Genomic DNA, 17,882 nt, shown 5'->3' with positions numbered 1-17,882 from the left:
TGTAGGACCTGAGGTGGGTCCTCGCTTTGAGCCTCAGTTTCCCATTTGTAAAGTGAGAATGATATCTGTCGCACATACGCCGATTAGCTGATTGACAGAGAAGGGCATTGTCCACTGCCTGGTGCCTCGGACTATGAGGAGACACTGGGTCCTGTTTTTATATAGCCTAAATCCCTGGACATGCTTAAGAAGTGACTTATTCTGGTCCCTTTACTCCCACCCCAGCACGGACCCCTAGCACCCACACCTTAGAAGTGGCCCTGGGCATTCCTGGCCAGTCACACATCCAGCACCAGTCAGCTCAAGACCGAGGGGCGGCCAGTGCTGGGATGGTTCTGGAAGCCATCCATGGCAGGCAGCACACAGCAGGTTGCTCTGGTTCCCGCTAAAAAGAAACAAAACCTGCACCCCTCTCATGCCTTGACTGCGGTAATTTCTTCGGGGTAGATCCCCAGAAGGTTCCAGGCTACAGGGTGGATGAGGACTTTCTACCCACCTCTGTCTGACAGGCCTGGCTCCCCAGCCTGGGATTAGCCAAGGTTGGGGGTGCCTTGGTCACAAGTGGCTGCTGGGGCTGCCAAACCTGGCCCAAGGGCTGGCTACGGTGGCTGGTCCTTCTCAAGGTCACTTCAGGACAACCTGCTCACCAGAGACCAGGGCTGCAGAGAAGGAAAGGGCTCTTCAGGAGAGGACATTCCCACCCCCCACAGGCCATTTGGGAATCCCACCTGGAAGTCAGCCATGCAGGGCTAGCAGAACAGCCCAGACCTGTATTCAGACCTGAGGTGATCTCCTGGCTCTCTCACTGTGACTTGGGGCAGGTCTCCTCACTGAACCGTCAATTTCCTCACCAGCAAAACAGGATCCCACCATCTCTCACCCCATCTCAAAGATTTGAGGAGAGGTTCTCCGTTTAAAAAAATCTGCAGGGGTTGGCACCTGGGTGGCTCAGTGGATTGTCTGACCGGTTTCGACTCAGGTCGTGATCTCACGGTTCGTGGGTTCTAGCCCCACACCTGCATCAGGGACTTAGGATTCTCTCTCTCTCAAAATAAATAATAAAATAAAACTTAAAAATTTTTATTACAGAATTTTCAGGCTTACACAGATTTAGAGAATTGAATCAATCCCCATGTACCCATCACCCAGCTTCAACTATTAGCAACTCATGGTTAACCCATGACTATACTCACACCCTCTCCCCTAACCTTGGAGTTATTTTAAAAACAAAGCTAAGACATCATTTTACCTGTAAATACTTCAGAACGACTCTCTCAAAGATGACGACTTAAACGCACACACATACACACGCACACGCACACACAATACGGTTATCACCCCTCGAAAAGTTAACCATAATTCCCTAATATCATCAAACATCTCACCGGAGCTCAAATTTCCCCCAATTGCTCATAAATGTTTTTACAGTTAGCTAGTTTGGATTTGAATCAAATAAGGTCAGCACATAACATCTAGTTGACATATGTCTACATTTCTTGAGAGCTAGAGATTCCCCATCTTTTCTTGTAATTTTGCTATTGTGGAAGAAACCGGGTTGTCTATTCTGTAGTTTCCTAGTCTTGATTTGGGTATTTGTATCCCCATGTGTAATTTCACATGTCCCTCTGTCCTCCATATTTCTGATAAATTAGTAGCTGGATCCAAAGGATAAGACTGCGGTTTTTTGTTTTTTTGTTTTTTTTTTTTTAATTTTTGTTAACGTTTATTTATTTTTGAGACAGAGAGAGACAGAGCGTGAACAGGGGAGGGGCAGAGAGAGAGGGAGACACAGAATCTGAAACAGGCTCCAGGCTCTGAGCTGTCAGCACAGAGCCCAACGCGGGGTTCGAACTCACGGGACCACAAGATCATGACCTAAGCCGAAGTCGGATGCTTAACCGGCTGAGCCACCCAGGCGCCCCGAGACTGCGGTTTTATTTTTTGGCAAAAATAATGTCTAGTCGGAGTTCATGTGTCTGAAAAGAGGGTCTCTTTGTGGTTTAAAAATCAAGTGGCAGATTCGGGTGTTGCCAGTTTGACAGAGTTCTAAATCTTTCCTGTCACATAAGAGCTAAGACTATAAAATTCCCTCTTAGACAAAACTCTTTAGACAAAAACAGACCAGCATGGGCAGTGGGGAGAGGCCAGACCCTGCAGGATCCATCTGGACTTGTATTTTGGAAAGATCACTCTGGATGTTGGAGGATGGGTTGGAAGGGGAAGCCAGACTCAGAGGGCTGAGTGTTGTAGTGTACCCATTATATGACTTTCTGGAAGGAACAGAACTGTAAGGACAGAGAGCAGGAGAGAGAGGGGTTGACCATGGGGGGCATGGGGACTTGGGAGAGATGATGGGCCATGTGTCCAAGTAGGGGTTGTAGACTCATTAACTGTCAGGACTCATCCCAGCAGTGGGCCCAGGACTTGCAGAGGATACAGGCTATGAGAGTCCACTCCAGCTCCCAGGCCTGTTTGAGTTACCCCCACAGCTTTAGGTCCTGTCAGGAGATCTCACCTGGATGACATTCCCTTATATATTCATTTATTAAACAAGAAGTTACTAGGCACCCACTATGGACCAGGCTCCATGCTGGACACTGGAGATCGTCAGATGACCAAGACCACCCTGCCCTCAAGAAACATCCAGGCTGGGGGTGCCCGGGTGGCTCAGTCAGTTGAGCATCGGACTTCAGCTCAGGTCATAGTCTTGCAGTTCATGAGTTCAAGCCCCACATGGAGCCCTCTTCGGATCCTCGGTCCCCCTCTCTCTCCCTCTCTGCAAGGAAGAGAGAGAGAGAGGAAGAAAGAAAGAAAGAAAGAAAGAAAGAAAGAAAGAAAGAAAGAAAGAAAGAAAGAAAGAAAGAAAGAAAGAAAGAAAGAAAGAAAGAAAGGAAAGAAAAGAAACATCCAGGCTGGAGGGTACCTGGCCTGGATCCATCGGACACATTTGCCAAGGCTGGTGCCCTCTTCTCCCACTCCCCTCTCTACTCCAGCTAGCCAGGTCTTACCAGACAGAACTCATAGATGTATCAAAAAATAATCTTTATTGTCACTAGTATAAAACATAGCAGATCAACTGGCCTCTCAGTCTGTACAAAGTGTGGGGCATAAGACCACCTGGGCTACCCCATTTCTCCCAAAATGCCCTGCCCAGGGCAGTGCCCAGGAGTTCCGTGAAGGGGAGGGCCACCCCAAGTGCCTTCTCTTGAGGAGACAGGTTGGGGGTGGAGTGGGTGAGGAGCACTTTCTGCCTGAGGGAGGCAGAGGGGCCGAGGAGAAGACCCTCTGGAGTAGGGGAGCCCTCCAATTGTTCATGAGCCTGTCCCCACCTTCTGCCCCCTCCAAGTCCACCCTGTGAGCATCGGGGGCAGTGGCCAGCCTGGAACAGGCTGAGACCCATGCCTGCTTCTGTGGCCGTCAGAGGGCCACGCGGGTACAGCAGTGGCGCAGCAAGCATGGCAGGATGCCACGGTTCAGCTGGTGGAACTGCACAAGCTGCAGCAGGTCCGTGAAGCGAGTCTGGCCGTCATCCATGCTGAAGTAGAGGCGGCCCTCCTCCTCGCTCTGGGGGGACGGCCACAGGGGGCGGGGTGGAAGGTCAGGGAGGGACTCGAGGGGATCCCTCCTGGTCAGGGCCGAGGTCCCCAGTGCTTGTGCAGGGGCAAAGGAGAGAGCGGGAGGCCCCAGATACACCGCGGGCCGGGGAGCTTCTCGAGGGGGCCTGGTGGGGAGACAGGGATTACTCACCGGGAGGATGAGATAATGTTTGACCTTCTGCAGGTGGCACAGAGAGAGGACAAAGCCTTGTGGGTTCCGTTGACTCTCTCGAACAAGGAACAGGCTGCCAGGAGACAGGGCAACATTACCCGAGGACACACAGCTGCCGCCTGGACACGGGGCCTCTCCTGTCCCTGGGTCTGTTGGCCTGCTCAGCCCTGCCCCTTACCCGTCCACCAGGCCCTGCTGCCCGATGAGCCGCTGGCTCTCCTCTCGGGAGATGCGTCCATGGAACCAGGGTTGGGTGCGGTGGATGGCTGGAGTTGGGGGAGGCAGATGGGCCGTCACTCTGGGGAGGAGGTCCCCACACTAACCTCCCCCACCGGGAATGCTCAGAGAAGCCACGGCAGCCCCCACCCCTGGGGATGCCGGGTGCTCACCCACCTGCACTGAGGCTCGTGCCTGAGCCTGGGGTGGGCAGGCTGAGACGATGGTTCTTCTGCAGAGCAGTGGGGGACACAGGGGATCAGGGCGTGACTGAGGTATCACCCGGCACCTCGAGAACATAGAGACCCTTTCCGCACCTGGCGGCCCGCCTTACCCCACTCTTCGTCCCACACCATGGAAACCCACGTGGAGAGAAGGTGCCCAGTATAAACATGCAAATGGGTACAGGCCCCTCACCCTCCAGGCCTGGGCCTCCTCCAGGGCTGCACTCAGAGCTTCCCGGGGGTTCTCGATGACACGCCCAGCATGGCCAGAGAAGTCCATGGCCACCAGGGTGTTATCAGAGACGCTCCTCTGTAGATGGGATAGGATGGAGAGGGGTCAGACGGGGTCAGGGCACCCACCCCCAGCCAACCCCCCCGTGTACACTCACCAAAGGTGGGGAACCCACACAGGACGGACGCAGGTGGCGAGACTGTGCCTGCTGATAATTCTTATACAGCTGCACCCCATACTGCGGGTTGGAGAGAGAAAGAGAACCTGAGGTCAAGCAGGTGCTGGCAGCTGGGCTGTGAAACCCACACACACCAGAACTCTCCAAGGGCAAGACTGCATCTCTGCCCTGGATAAGGAAGCTTTCTGAAGCCGGAGTGAGGACTCCAGCCTTGGGCCCAACATACTAACAGAGCAAGGCTATGATGCCCCCTCATTCCTGGGGGCAGAGTTATAATTCCTCACTCATGCCCCCATGCCACTCCCAGGGTCTCACCTTGAAGAGGCGGAAAGCTGCTAACCAGCAGGTGCGACTCTGCTCATCCTCGCTGCAGAAGACCCGAAGCCCCTTGTGGCCATTTCGAAGCTTATTTGGCTGTAGAGAGAGGAAACCAGCTGGTCCCATATCTGCCATTAGGGCCAGATATCTGTCTCCGTAGGGCAGGACACAGGGCAGAGGGCAGGGGGAGGAGTCTGGGTGTCCCAGATGGGAGCTCAAAAGCCCTAGGTAAGATCCCAGGGCCTGAGCAGCTCCCGTTGCCTCCCAGGCCAGGCCAGGCCAGGGTCTTTACCTTGATACAGAAGCCGAAGTCCGTGGGCATCCCATAGAGCTTGCGGCCCTGGGTCACCACGTACACGTTGGACTCGTTCACATCTGCTACATACTGCAGGTGCCTTGGATCCTGTGCAGCACGGGTAGACAGGACTTGTAACAGGCAGACCCTGTCCCCCTATTATTGTCCCGGTAAGCCAGCTGGGGAGATGTCAGGACCAGAGAGGAGCAGAGAAGTGCCTCAGGTCACACAGCAAACAGAAGCAGAGCCAGGGCTCGAACTCAGTTTCACCTGCCTTTCCCACCACTACTTCCTGGGGTAGGTACGCTAGGAGGGAAAGAGGAGCAGCTGAGGGTCTCAGGGTCCAGGGGAAGAAAGGTCCAGGAGTTCCAACAGGGAAGGGACAACTCCTAGAAGGACCAGGAATGGGATACCCTAGGGGCTGGGGCTGTCAACCTTCAAGACCTCACCTTGGAGGTGCCCTTGGTGGAGTAATAGAGGCCAGACCGGCGCAGGAAGCAGAAGAAGCGTTTCCAAAGCTTCCGTCCTGACCCTCGAAGCTGCAGGAAGCCCTGGATCTCTGGGAAGCTGCCTGCATTCAGGAAGTTCTGAGGCCAGAAGAGAGCAGGAAGAGCGTGAGACGCCAAGAGGGAGACAGGGAGATACACACACACATACACAAAGGCCTTCGTAGGAGAAGGTGCTCCACATGGATTTACCGTCCCATTTACCAGATGCAGAAACCTGACGCTCAGCCAGGAAAAGTAACTTGTCCGGTTGTTTAGGACCGTGCTAAGCCCTCCACCACACACAGGGGAGGCACAATGCTTAAGGGTCAAAAAGCGACAGGAATCATGACTGGAAATATCCCTTTACCTGGATGAGGTCTTCATGGGATATGCCTGTGTGTGCATCCAGACAGCTGGAGACCATCTTTTCCGGGAACAGGGAGTGCTGGGGGGAAACGAGAAAGGAGCCAGGGATTGAGGGCCCAGGTTGGGGATCAGGGTATCCCAGTGCCCAGACCCCCTGCACCCACACTCACTGGGGAGCTCTTGAACAGTTCATACTTGGCGAAGTTCTTCCGGAAGACAAAGCGGCTGTCTCCACCAATGGGCCAGGCAGCCTGCACTTCCACCACTGACTCGTGGTCCTCCAAGCCCCGCTCTGGCGTCAAGGGCAAAAAGCAGGGCTCAGCGGAGACCTGCCAGGCCTCCCAGATGAGCCACCTGCCCAGCCCAACGTGTGAAGCATTTGCCTCCCTACCCAGGCAGCCCCCTCCACCCCAACTCACCCAGCGCCAGATGGGGGTGGCACTCCACCAGCCCCCAGTTTTCATCGCTCAGGGCGTGAGCCCGCTGCACCAGCATTTCACACACGTAGCGAGCCGTGGCACCTGCCGCCACCTCCACAGACCGGCAAGCCCCATCTTCACTGTACACCTTTACTACCTGTGCCCCGGGAATTGCAGATGACTTGAGGAAGGGCAAAGGGTGGTTATTTCCCTTCTGCTGCTGCTACACCTGCAGGGATTCCTGATCAAATCCCCCAGCCTCCACGGAAGTGGCACCATATCCACCCTCATATCCACAGCATCCCCATATCCCTGCCTTCTCTCTCCCAAGACAACTCACATGGGGGCGGCTGGCATCTCGAGGGAGCAGCCCCCTTGCACTGGAGGGCCCCCCAAGAATGGGGGTCTGTGAAGGAGGACTGCAGAGCTCAGGGAAGGGGTTGGGGATGGAGGGTAGAGAGCTTGTCCGCAGCTCCTCCTCTCGAAGAAGATTCCTGTGGCCCAAGGTAAGGGGCAGAGAAGAGTTGACTGCAAGCTTCTGTCTCACCCCGGCGCTGACCGCCTCCCACCACCAGCCCCTCCTCAGCTCCATCACTCCATCGTACCTGCTGGTTGGAATGGGCAGAGGCTGGGACCTCTTCACCTCCCCAGGCAGAGGGGCATCGGGAGGCGGGGGAGTCCCAGGAGGGGTCCCAGGGGTCAGGTACAGATCTTCTGGGGAGCTGCTGAGATGAGGTGGAGACAGACCCAGCTCCATAACATCTGAGGGAGAAGAGGGGGCTGGAAGTGGCTGATCTTGACCCCTTGTCCTGGGAAGAGGGGCCAAGAGGACCCAGACCTCCTGACTTCACACAGCTGCCAAGGGGCCCCTCAGAGTTTGCCCAGCACCTCATTGCTCTCCCTCTAACTGGAGTTTCTCTGGAGCCTCTGGGGAAGGGTAGAGTGAGTCCATTTACAAAAAGGGACTTCAGGTCCCTGAGAAGGAAGCATTCTTGCCCCCATCGCAGGTGAGTCAGGGAGTAAAACCTGGTGTTTGGACTCCAAGTCCAGTGCTCTTCTTTTAGCCCCAGGTTGCCCAGGGGAAGAGCTAAGAGGGTCCCACTCCGCCACCATGGGGCAACAGACTCCATAACCCACAGACCGTTCGAGGCTCAGACTTTCAGTCTCTGAGCATGCTCTGAGCACAGGGCACTCAGCTCCTCCGGGCTCTGCCCCAGGTTTTTCCAGTGCTTTGTTGCCAGACCTGGTTGCCAGAGCCTGTTGTGGCAACGCCTGCCCAAGTGCTGAGTGATGCACAGAAGGGGAGAAGGAGGTGGGCCAGGATAGGAACCAGGAGGGCAGGAGGCAGGCTCAGCTGCAGTGGGAAGGACAGGACTAACCTGGGGGCCCTGGCCCCAGCAGCCCCCAAACCTTGTGTGCCCTCCCCAGATTCTTCCTCCCGCCCAACTTTCTTGAAGCCCCAATGCCAGAGCTCCCTCCTCTGAGCAGCCTTCCTGGATTTTCCACCTTCAGACTGAAGGTCTCCCTCTCTGCACTGTGCTGGGGACTCTGTGCCAATTACGTGCACCTGTCTTACCCACCCACTGGTCTGAAGACGCCTGGCACGGCTAGGCAAGGCCAGGGTCTTACCCATGTCTTATCACCCACAGGTGCTGCACAGGTACCTGAGACAAGTAAGGACAGGAGAGCTGGGGCAAAAATGCCCACCGGGGGCAGAGGCAGCACGGGCTCCTCCTCCACAGGAAGAAAGACCCCTTTGGCTGGGTGAGAACCTGGGAGCACCTGAGATCTAGGCCAGCGCTGTTAGGCTGCTGGGGGCACCTGGCATTGACCCTCCAGGATGGGGTAGGTCCCGGACTCTTAAGTGAGGGGATCTGGGGGACAGGTGAGTCAGGGTGGGGCGGGACAGCACTGCCTGGGGCTCTCTATTCAACCTTGACTCATCTGCACAACTTCCTGGCTTAGGAGAAACACAAACAACCCTGCCTCTGCCCACCTCCCTCCACTCCCGCCCCCAACCTACTAGCCTAGGAGGAATGGGGGAGGCACAGGGCAGGGACAGGATGGGGAAGAAAGAAGCTGCCTGGCCTGCAGCTCCTCTGACATCATTTTCTCCTCCCCACCCTTGGCCCACCTCCAGTCCAGGTGGGACTGAAGTCAGCCCCCAATCTGGTAGCCACCACCCAGCCCAGGAGCCCCCTCCCCCAAGGAGAGAAAAAAGGCCCGGCCTGGATTTCAAAGGCCCATCTGGAGTGGAGCTGACCTCCACTGATGCCCTCACTCACCACAAAGAAGAAACCACGAAGTGCTCTCTATCCTGGCTGGGGCCTACCAGGCTTTCATTCTGATGCTGCTGCCCACCCCTGGAACCCAGGACTCAGTGGCTCAGAGGACTCCTCTACATCAACCCTGGGGGATGAGGGTCCTCCTGACACACTCTTCAGGGTGTCCTGGCTGGAAGGGTACTACAGGAGCAGAAGTAGAAAGTCAAGACACCCAAGAGGACAGACACAGACAGGCAGAAAAAGGAAGGCTGGAGGGAGAGACAGGGAGGGGGCTCAGGGTCCTGCAGGGAAGGTTAAAACACACCCACCAGTGAACATCAACAGACACCAGAACATCAACAACAAAACGCAGTGTCCCCACTCCCATCCCGTTTATCCTCTGGCAACCAGCCCTGGTGACTTCACTCCAGGGAGAGGGAGACTGGGGGAGGGGGGTGTGCAGGGAAGCCAGACAGGATATCAGAGACCAAAACTGGGGTCCTCCTCCACCCCTGGGAAGAGGAATCAGGGCAGTGTTTGGACCGGGAAAGGGGAGAAGATCTAAATCAGAATCAGATTAGATAGAGTCTGGCCTCAGAGGGCTGGAGGGCCGACTGAAGACTTGGGTTTGGCCTTTCCATCCTTCACCCTGCCATTCAGACCCTTCTAAGACAAGAGAAGAGTGGGGCAGTTAGGACCAAATAGATGAAACTGGGAGAAGAATGGGGGTCCTAGCTGTGGGGCCCTGGCAGGCCCCCTCCCAAGAAACCTGAACTCTCAAACTGGGGCCCTCAGAAAGCTTCTGTTGAAGAAACAGACCCCCATAATCTAGCAGTCCCCGAAACACAGCAACTCCACGCCGAAGCTTCCCCTATGGCCTCTCCTGCCCCGCGGCTCCGGCCCCACCCTCCTTCCCGCCTTCCCAGCCTCCTGCCTCCTTGTTTACTTCCTGAATCTCGCCCCACCTGGCTGGCCCCAAGGGCGGGTGGCAGGGCAAGAAAACAAGGCCACCTCCGCTGCTAACCAGGGGAGGGGGAGGGGCCGGCAGGGCCGAGGCCTGGGCTGGGGACCAGCAGGTGGCGGGAAGGCCCCCGTCTGGCCCAGCACTCCCCTCCCCGCCCCCATCGGGATTTATTGTAAGGGAAGGAAGGCTCAACCTTCGGGGGAGTTCTGGGGGTACAGGGCCCAGGTGAGGAGGCGGGAAACCCCTAGGTGACCCAGAGTTGGGGGGAGGGTCCAGGACCCTGAGGCCCCGCCCACTCCCTCACTCGAAAAAACATGACCAATGCGAAAAGGGAGGGTAAGCTCTCTTAAAGTTTAATTTGGGAAGAATGCTGGAGTGTCTGTGGAGTTAATCATTACACGCTGCTTGCCTTCGTGGAGGGCTCCCCCAGCAGGATCAGGGGGACAAGGGAGACCAGAGTCCAGGGCAGGCCGACCAAGAGGGGCGGTGGAGTTGGGAGACTTTCCAACGCAAACAGGTGCATTCTCCATCCCCGTAGTGCCAGGGAGACCCAGATTCTGTCTTTGTGCAAACACTACCCCCCCCAAACATGTACACACACTTTCCCTTGGCCCCACTGCACTGCTGACCCCCGGCACCAGCCCCCCAGCCTTCGAGCCTTCCTTCTGAAGCCGGGAAAGACCCTCAGGCCTGCCCCGCCCCCACCTTCCCTTCCGAGGGTAGGACCCTGTGTTCTGAGCAGGCAAACAATAGGAGAAGGAGTTCTAGCAACTTCAGGGAACCCTCTCCTCTACTGCCCTCCAAATTGAAGGGTACCCCTTCCCCAGGGGAGACGTCAATCTTTAGTAGAGCCTTGGGGAAACCTCAAACGGGTAACCTCAGGCTGAGCAAGGAATGATCCGAGGCAGCTCTCGGTATTCGGCCCCCCTCCCAGCCCTCTTTCTGGGGAGGTGGGGAGGGGCTTCAGCGGGAAAGCAGCGTCTCTGGAAGGAGAGGATCAGAGATCTTCCTTTCTCAACCCCATCAGCAGCTTTGTCCGGGGGCCAGAGGGAGGCGGGGTACAGGGAGGGAAATAAGGAATAAGGAAGACAGGAAATGAGAATAGGGAAAGACTGAGAGCAGATGGTGAGGAAGGGGCGGGATATGGGAGACTGGAGAAAAAAGAGAAAGTGAGGCCGCCAGAGTAACGCAGAAGGAGGCTGGATCTTTCCAAATTGGCCCCAGACCTGCTGCTCCTCCCCACCCTCACGATGAAGGGCCCGTTTTGGTCCTTACCTGCACCCTGGCGTTGGAACACTTGGCTGGGGCCACCGGTTTAGGGAGAGAGACGCCTGGCCCTTAACTACCTGTCCCCCTCCTGCCCCCGCCCTTGGCCTGACATCACTGAAGGGGAGAGGGAAGGGGGGAGCCAGGCGGCTGTCCGTCCGCCCATCAGGGCAGCCTGCCAGCTCCTGGCCCTGAGACCCGCACAGCCTGGGGCCCTGGTGGGGCTGGGGGTGGGAGCAGATTATCGTCTGGGACCCATCCTGGCAACCTTACCTAGAGAAGCCCCAGCAGGAGTAGCAGGACACGGGGTCCGAAGTCCGGTTCTGTCTAGGGACCCCAGATACCTGGACTTGATTTCAAATCCACTCCCTCTTCCCTACAGGTGGTAGGAGGGCGTCCTGACTTTGGAGGTAGAAGTGAGGGTTGGGGGAGGGACAGCCCTATGTGTCCAGGCTTCTGGACGAAGGAAACTAAAATTATCTTGGGCAGGTGGGGGCGGGGCCGGGGGGGGGGTGGGAAGCATGGGAGGAGGAACCACAGGAGGAGGGGCGGGGACTCTGACACTCTACTCTGGCTGGGATTGTTTTTGCCCTTCTTAGCCAGCCAGCAGGTGCCAGGGGAGAGGCGGGGAAGACAGTCGAACTGAACAGCCTCCAGAGTGAAGATCTGGAGTCCTCGTGACCTGGGAGGGAGGGGCTGGGGGCTGGAAGGTAAGGGGAAAGACCCGCGCACCCTTCCCCAGGCTCCTCACCAAATCGGGTCTGCTCATTGGCCAAGCTAGGGGGCCTGTCTGCGGCTCTGAGTCCCACTTGATGTGGCAAAGAGCACTCAGCGAAAGAGGGAAGCCAGCCAGAGGGGTGTCCAGCAATAAGGCCTGCCCCTTGACCTCCAGCCACAGTCTGGCCACCCAGCCTGCATCCTGGCCCTCAGAGGCACCCAGAGTATGTTCTCCCTTCTTTGCAAAGTCCAGGGTCTCAGCTTCTTCTGAAATTGAAAGAGTTAGGCAGGGTCTCATGGTGAGAGGAGTGATCTGGGGGAAGCTCTGGCCAGGTGCCAGGGGACACGCCCTCCTCCCCCCCCCCCCCCCCTTTTGAGCCATCACTTTAGCTCACTCTTTCAGCATTAGGCACACACAGGGGTCAGGGAGAAGGCCTGGATCAAAGGCAGTGGTCACCTCCCAACCAGGAGTTGGTGACAGTTGGGTAAACAAACAGTCCATAGAGTGATAAGAGGTCTGCCCTGGGGGACCATCAAGGAGTGGCTCTAGCCTCAACTTTCTCCAAATGGGTTTTCCTTGGAAAAACCAGTATAAGTGGACCAAGCAAAGAAGTGGGGGAGGGGACAAGGTCACCTGGGCCATGGAGCAGTTTGTGCAAAGCACAGTAGGCAATTCACTCAATCATTCCTTCATTCGTTCAGTTAATATTTGTTAAGTACCGGGGCGCCTGGGTGGCTCAGTGGGTTAAGCATCTGACTTCAGCTCAGGTCATGATCTCACAGTCTGTGAGTTCGAGCCCCGCATCGGGCTCTGTGCTGACAGCTCAGAGCCTGGAGCCTGCTTCAGATTCTGCGTCTCCCTCTCTCCCTGCCCCTCCCCTGTTCATGCTCTGTCTCTGTCTCAAAAATAAATAAAAAAAACATTAAAAAAATATTTGTTAAGTACCTACTAAATGCCAACCGCAAGCTTGGTACTGGGGAAAAAGTGGGGAGAAACAAAAACAGATCCTGCCCTTATCCTCATGCAGCCCAGTTGGAGAGACTGATGTTAACCAAAGAATCACACATGGGCGCCTGGGTGGCTCCAGTCGGTGGAGCATCTGACTTCGGCTCAGTCATGATCCCATGTTTCATGAGTTCAAGCCCATATTGGGCACACTGCTGTCAGTGCAGAGCCCACTTTGGATCCTCTGTCCCCCTCTCTTCCCCTCCCCTGCTCATTCTCTCTCTCTCTCAAAAATGAATAAACATTAGGAAAAAAATCACACAAAAAATAAGGGGCACCTGGGTGGCTCAGTCAGTTAAGTGTCCAACTCTTGATTTTGACTCAGGTCGCAATCTCACAGTTCATGAGGTTGAGCCATGTGTCGGGCTCTGCGCTGACAGCTAGGAGCCTTCTTAGGATTCTCTTTCTTCCTCTCTCTCTACCCCTCAGCTGCTCGCTCACTCTCTGAAAATAAACTAAAAAAAAAAAGAATCCCACAAAAATAAGAAATGACAGGTGACAAATATGCTGGGAAAATGACTCACCCAGGGAGTTGGGGAAGCCTTCTCCACAGAAGTGACAATTGAGCAGAGGGGAAGCTGGGTCTGGAGCAGGGAGAAGGTTGAGATTGGTGGGTGGGAATGGGGGGGGGGGCACCTTTCATGATGGGGAAACAAGTGCCAAAGCCCTTGGCAGGAGGGGACACAGCACACAGAGGCAGAGTGGGGTTGAGAAGAAGGAAGGAGAGGAGGCCACACAGGTAAGCTTGAGCAGGTGTGGAGAAAAGCAAGCATTTCAGACTGAGCTGTGTTTCTCCAAGTGTAGCCTGTGACCACCTGCCTCCACATCTCCCTAGGCTTGTATAAAAAAACAGATCCCTGGGCCCCTCCCCACCTACTGAATCTCAGTCTCTGGGGCCAAGACCCAGGAATGTGTGGTATTGACAAGCCCTCAGGTGGTTAAACCAGGTTTAAGAGCCATCCATCCTGTCTGTCCAGACAGGCAGGAACTATGGGCAGAGGCCAGACCCTGCAGTGTCTCTCTGGGCTTGAGCAGAGGCGAAGAGAAGTGGGCAGATTTATATTTTGGAAAGATCGCTCTGGATGTTGAAGGATGGGGTAGAGAAGGAAGCCAGAGTCGGAAGGCTGAGTGCTGTAGGATTCCATGTATAGGCTTTCTGGAGGGGGTGGAACCATAAGGACAGAAAGCAGATCTGGGGTTGGGGAAGAGCGATCGGGGTTGACTGCAAAGAGCACAGGGACTTGTGAGGAGGTAATGGAGCTGTTCTGTATCTTGGTCATGGTGGTGGATGTACAACTATATGTTAGGACTTGCAGAAAGGTACCCTCAAGAGGGCAAATTTTACTCTGTATAAGTTATATCTGAGGTTTTTTTTAATAAAAAAAAAAAGAAACGACAACAAAAAAAGAATAGTTTTATAAGTTAATGGAATAGAGTCAAAAGTCCAAATATAAACCCTTACATTTCTGGCCAAATGATTTTTGACAAAGGTGCAAAGACAATTCGGGGCGGGGGGGGGGGGGGAGATTAGTTTTTTCAGTAAATGGTTCTAGGACAATCAACATGCCAAAAGATGAATTTAGATCGTTACCTCACACAATCTACAAAAATTAACTCAAAATAGATCCTAGACCTAAACGTGAGAGCTAAAATGAAACCTCTGAAGAAACCATGGGGAAAAAAATCTTCATGACCTTGAGTTAGGCAGAGATCTTAGATGCAACAGCAAAAGCACAAGTAACAAATGAAAAAATCAGTAAATTATACGTCATCAAAATAAAATTCTTTTTGCACTTCAAAAGACACCATTAAGAAAATTTAAAAAACAAAACAAAACACCTGTTAAAGACTGGGGGAAAATGTTTGCAAATCATGTATCTGCTTAGGGACTTCGTATCCAGAATATATAAAGTACTCTTATGAATCAATAATAAAGAAACAAACAATCCAATTAAAAACGGGCAAAAGATTTGAAGAGATGTTTTTCCACATAAGATAGAAGGATGGCTAATAAACACATGAAAAGGTGCTCAACATCATTAGTCATTAGAGAAATGCAAATTAAAACCACAATGAGATACCACCCCACGCCCACCAGGATGGCTATAATCAGAGACAGACAATAAGCGTTGACAGGGATATGGGTAAACAAATCCTCATATAGCTGATGGGAATGTAAAATGGTACAGGCACTTTGAAATAACAGTCTGGCAGTTTCTCAAAAAGTTAAACATACCATGCAACCCAACAATTCTACTAAAGAAATGAAACACATGTACCTACAAAGACACTTGGGCGTTCATAGCAGCATTATTCAAAATAGCTAAAAACTGGAAACTGGAAACTCAAATGGCCATCAACCGGTATTGAATAGATAAAACAGAAGGTGGTATATCTATACGATGGGATACTGCACACCAACAAAAAGGAAAAAACTACTGTACATGATATAGCACGGATGAACCTCAAAAACTTTACACTGAACAGGGGTGCCTGGGTGGCTCAATCTGTCCAGTGACCCATTCTTGGTTTAGGCTCAGGTCATGATCTCTTGGGGTTCATGGGTTCAAGCCCCGTTTTGGGGCTTGTCCCAAGCCTGCTTGGGATTCTTTCTCTCTCCATTTCTTTCTGCCTCCCCCCACCCCCTCTCAAAACTAAATAAACATTAAAACACACACACACACACACACACACACACACACACAACTTTATATGGAATGAAAAAAAGCCAGAAGCAAAAAAATGGATATTATAGCATTCCATTTATATTAAATGTCCAGAAAAGGCAAGTTTATAGACAGAAAGCAGATCAATGGATGCCTAGGGCTGGAGCCAGGAGCTGGACTGACTGCATACACGCAGGAGTGACCTTTCTAGGTTGATGGAAAGGTTCTGTAACTGGATTGTAGTGGTGGTGGCACAATTCTATAAACCACTGAATCTGTTTTTAAAATGCGTGGTTTGAAGAGATACTGATGTAGGTAACCTGTTAGGATACTACGGTGGGACTCCGGGGAGGAAAAAGGCAGCGAGACAGCCTCCATATTTGGAGTTGGAAAATGGGAATGATGCCGGCCCTGTAGTGAGAACAGGATGAGATAGGGGAGGTGCAGGAACAGGACAGGAGTAATGGGAGCATGGAGCTTGAGGAGTGGGAACCCCGAAGCCTAAGGGTCCCAAATGCAGGGGAGAGGCCGTCACTGCCCCGCTTTTGCTTACAGTTTTGGAGCTTAAGAATCAGAAGTACTTGAGTGCTTAACCATGAGGTGGTTTAAAAAGTCATCAGCATGTTTGCAAGAAATGGCAACTATTGCACACCAACCGCCAACCCCAGGCCCTGAGTTCGCTTGCCCCATCACTTTCGCTTCCTTTTGTAACCTGGGAAGCGCTTTACAGTCTAAGATATTTCAGTAGGTTATATAAGACGGTGACGTCCAGCAGATACGAGGTGCGGGGCAAGCCTAGAGCTCTGAAAACGTGGTCTGGACGGGTCCACCCAGCCCAGAGTCCTCAAACCGAGGATACGGTCAAAACGCAGCAGTAACTGCGACCTGCAGGAGGCGCCCGGACGTAGCGCGCGGCCCGCCCCGCCCAGCGGCCCCGCCCCGTCACGTGCCCGCGGCGTCGCGTCACACCCGGAAGCAGCGGCTGGAGCGGAGTCGGGAGCAATGAGCGGGGAGCCGGGGCCGACGTGTGAAGCGCCCCCTCCCGGGGAGATTGAACCGGGTAGTGGGGTCCGCATCGTAGTGGAGTACTGGTGAGCGTCTGCAGCCTGTGGGGTGTCCGGGCCGGACGGGGTGGGTCCACGGGAGGCCCCTCCCCCGAAAACCCAAGCGGACCCCAATCGTCTTGTCCCTAGTGAACCCTGCGGATTTGAAGCGACCTACCTGGAGCTGGCGAGTGCCGTGAAGGAGCAGTATCCTGGCATTGAAATCGAGTCGCGCCTTGGAGGCACAGGTGAGGCCCACAGAACACCTGCTGAGTCAGTGTCCTAAATCTCAACTCTACCACTTTCTAGTTCTGGAATTGCCTGTTTTATATAGTGTCCAACAGTGTCTGGCAAATGTCCGACCAGTTCGAGTCCCCTCCCAAAGGTGAGGGGGTTACAGATGAAGCCTGTAGGGAAAAACGGGGGAGACTGCAGAAGTGTGGGGTTGGAGGGGAGGGATTCTTTCATTGAGTTATGAAGCCTGAGTTCAAAGGAAGGACACACAGGTGATGCCTCCCTCAGGTTCCTTTGGCTTGAGTCAGGGCTAGGAAATGGCTTAAATAACAAGAGTCTCTAGTGGGGCTGGTGGGGACATGAAGGAGCCTGTGTGAAGTCTAAGAAGTGTAGAGAGTCTCTCCAGACTTGTCTGTTCTCGGCATACAGTTCATTCATTGATTTATTTTATACCAGGGGCCTTTGAGATTGAAATCAATGGACAGCTGGTGTTCTCCAAGCTGGAGAATGGGGGCTTTCCTTATGAAAAAGATGTGAGTATTTACAATGTTGGGAGGCCTCTGTTCACCCTGCCCCTGCAGTGCATCATCCCATTCCACGTGTCTGCCCTCTCTCTAGCTCATTGAGGCCATCCGAAGAGCCAGTAACGGAGAACCCCTAGAAAAGATCACCAACAGCCGTCCTCCCTGTGTCATCCTGTAACTACACGTGATTCCGGGTTCCTGCTCTGTTCTGAGACCCACGCCTTGGTCTCCCCTTTGGTCCTGCTGAGGGCTCCCCACTGCCCTCACTTAGCTCCTGGTAAGCTAGGAGACTCTGGCCTCCACTTTGTCCCTTTGGGTACCAGGAGGGAATAGAAGCTGTTGTGGTCTTAGGGGTGGGAGAGAGACCCTCTCCGTGGACCTTTCCATAGCCACCTTCTACCCCCATTCTAGGATCAGTGCCCAAGAAAAGTCTGCTCCCCGCCTCCAGCTTAGCCATACTGGTCAAATGCCACCACAGTTATAACTTATTTTCCACTAGCCCTGGGCAATGTCAGCTATTGGCAATAAAGTGGCACTACAAATACCTGTGCCCAACTAGTGTGTTTTGGTTCAGCGGATGTGGGGGATAGTAGCAGAGGCCAGACCAGCCTTTATACCACCAGAGTGGCTATGCTGGGTGGGTGGGCTTTCTGGATAGCTACTTCTATTTCATTTCCTCTCTCATAGCCGAGGC

The 17,882-nt window shown here is 54.0% G+C and overlaps 2 protein-coding genes across 3 annotated transcripts; one reads left to right on the top strand and one right to left on the bottom strand.

Moving 5' to 3' along the window:
* Window positions 1-2,244: 2,244 nt before the first annotated feature.
* GRB7 (growth factor receptor bound protein 7) lies at window positions 2,245-11,466 on the bottom strand. Of its 2 annotated transcripts, none has more exons than XM_086687208.1 (15): window positions 11,272-11,466; window positions 7,110-7,266; window positions 6,845-6,998; window positions 6,505-6,661; window positions 6,256-6,377; window positions 6,087-6,164; window positions 5,681-5,818; window positions 5,229-5,339; window positions 4,934-5,032; window positions 4,598-4,678; window positions 4,402-4,518; window positions 4,162-4,216; window positions 3,947-4,034; window positions 3,748-3,841; window positions 2,245-2,776 (listed from the first exon to the last, which is right to left on the bottom strand). In XM_086687208.1, the coding sequence occupies exons 2-15, from the start codon at window positions 7,259-7,261 to the stop codon at window positions 2,723-2,725; spliced, it is 1,500 nt and encodes a 499-aa protein (XP_086543334.1). In that variant the 5' UTR covers window positions 7,262-7,266; window positions 11,272-11,466; the 3' UTR covers window positions 2,245-2,722. The 2 variants fall into 2 exon arrangements, with proteins under 2 accessions (XP_086543334.1, XP_025773305.1); XM_025917520.2 differs by lacking the exon at window positions 2,245-2,776 and adding an exon at window positions 3,026-3,564 and having other exon boundaries at window positions 11,272-11,465.
* Window positions 11,467-16,319: 4,853 nt separating this feature from the next.
* Window positions 16,320-17,732, top strand: MIEN1 (migration and invasion enhancer 1). The gene is made up of 4 exons (XM_025917545.2): window positions 16,320-16,478; window positions 16,581-16,678; window positions 17,121-17,197; window positions 17,283-17,732. Exons 1-4 carry the CDS (start codon window positions 16,390-16,392, stop codon window positions 17,364-17,366), a joined length of 348 nt encoding a protein of 115 aa, XP_025773330.1. The 5' UTR covers window positions 16,320-16,389; the 3' UTR covers window positions 17,367-17,732.
* The last annotated feature ends 150 nt before the right edge of the window (window positions 17,733-17,882 follow it).

This window comes from Puma concolor, chromosome E1 (genome assembly GCF_028749965.1).
Source record: "Puma concolor isolate L17-30 chromosome E1, mPumCon1.1.hap2, whole genome shotgun sequence".
Lineage (NCBI taxonomy): Eukaryota > Metazoa > Chordata > Mammalia > Carnivora > Felidae > Puma > Puma concolor.
This window is presented reverse-complemented; position numbering and strand designations above follow the sequence as displayed.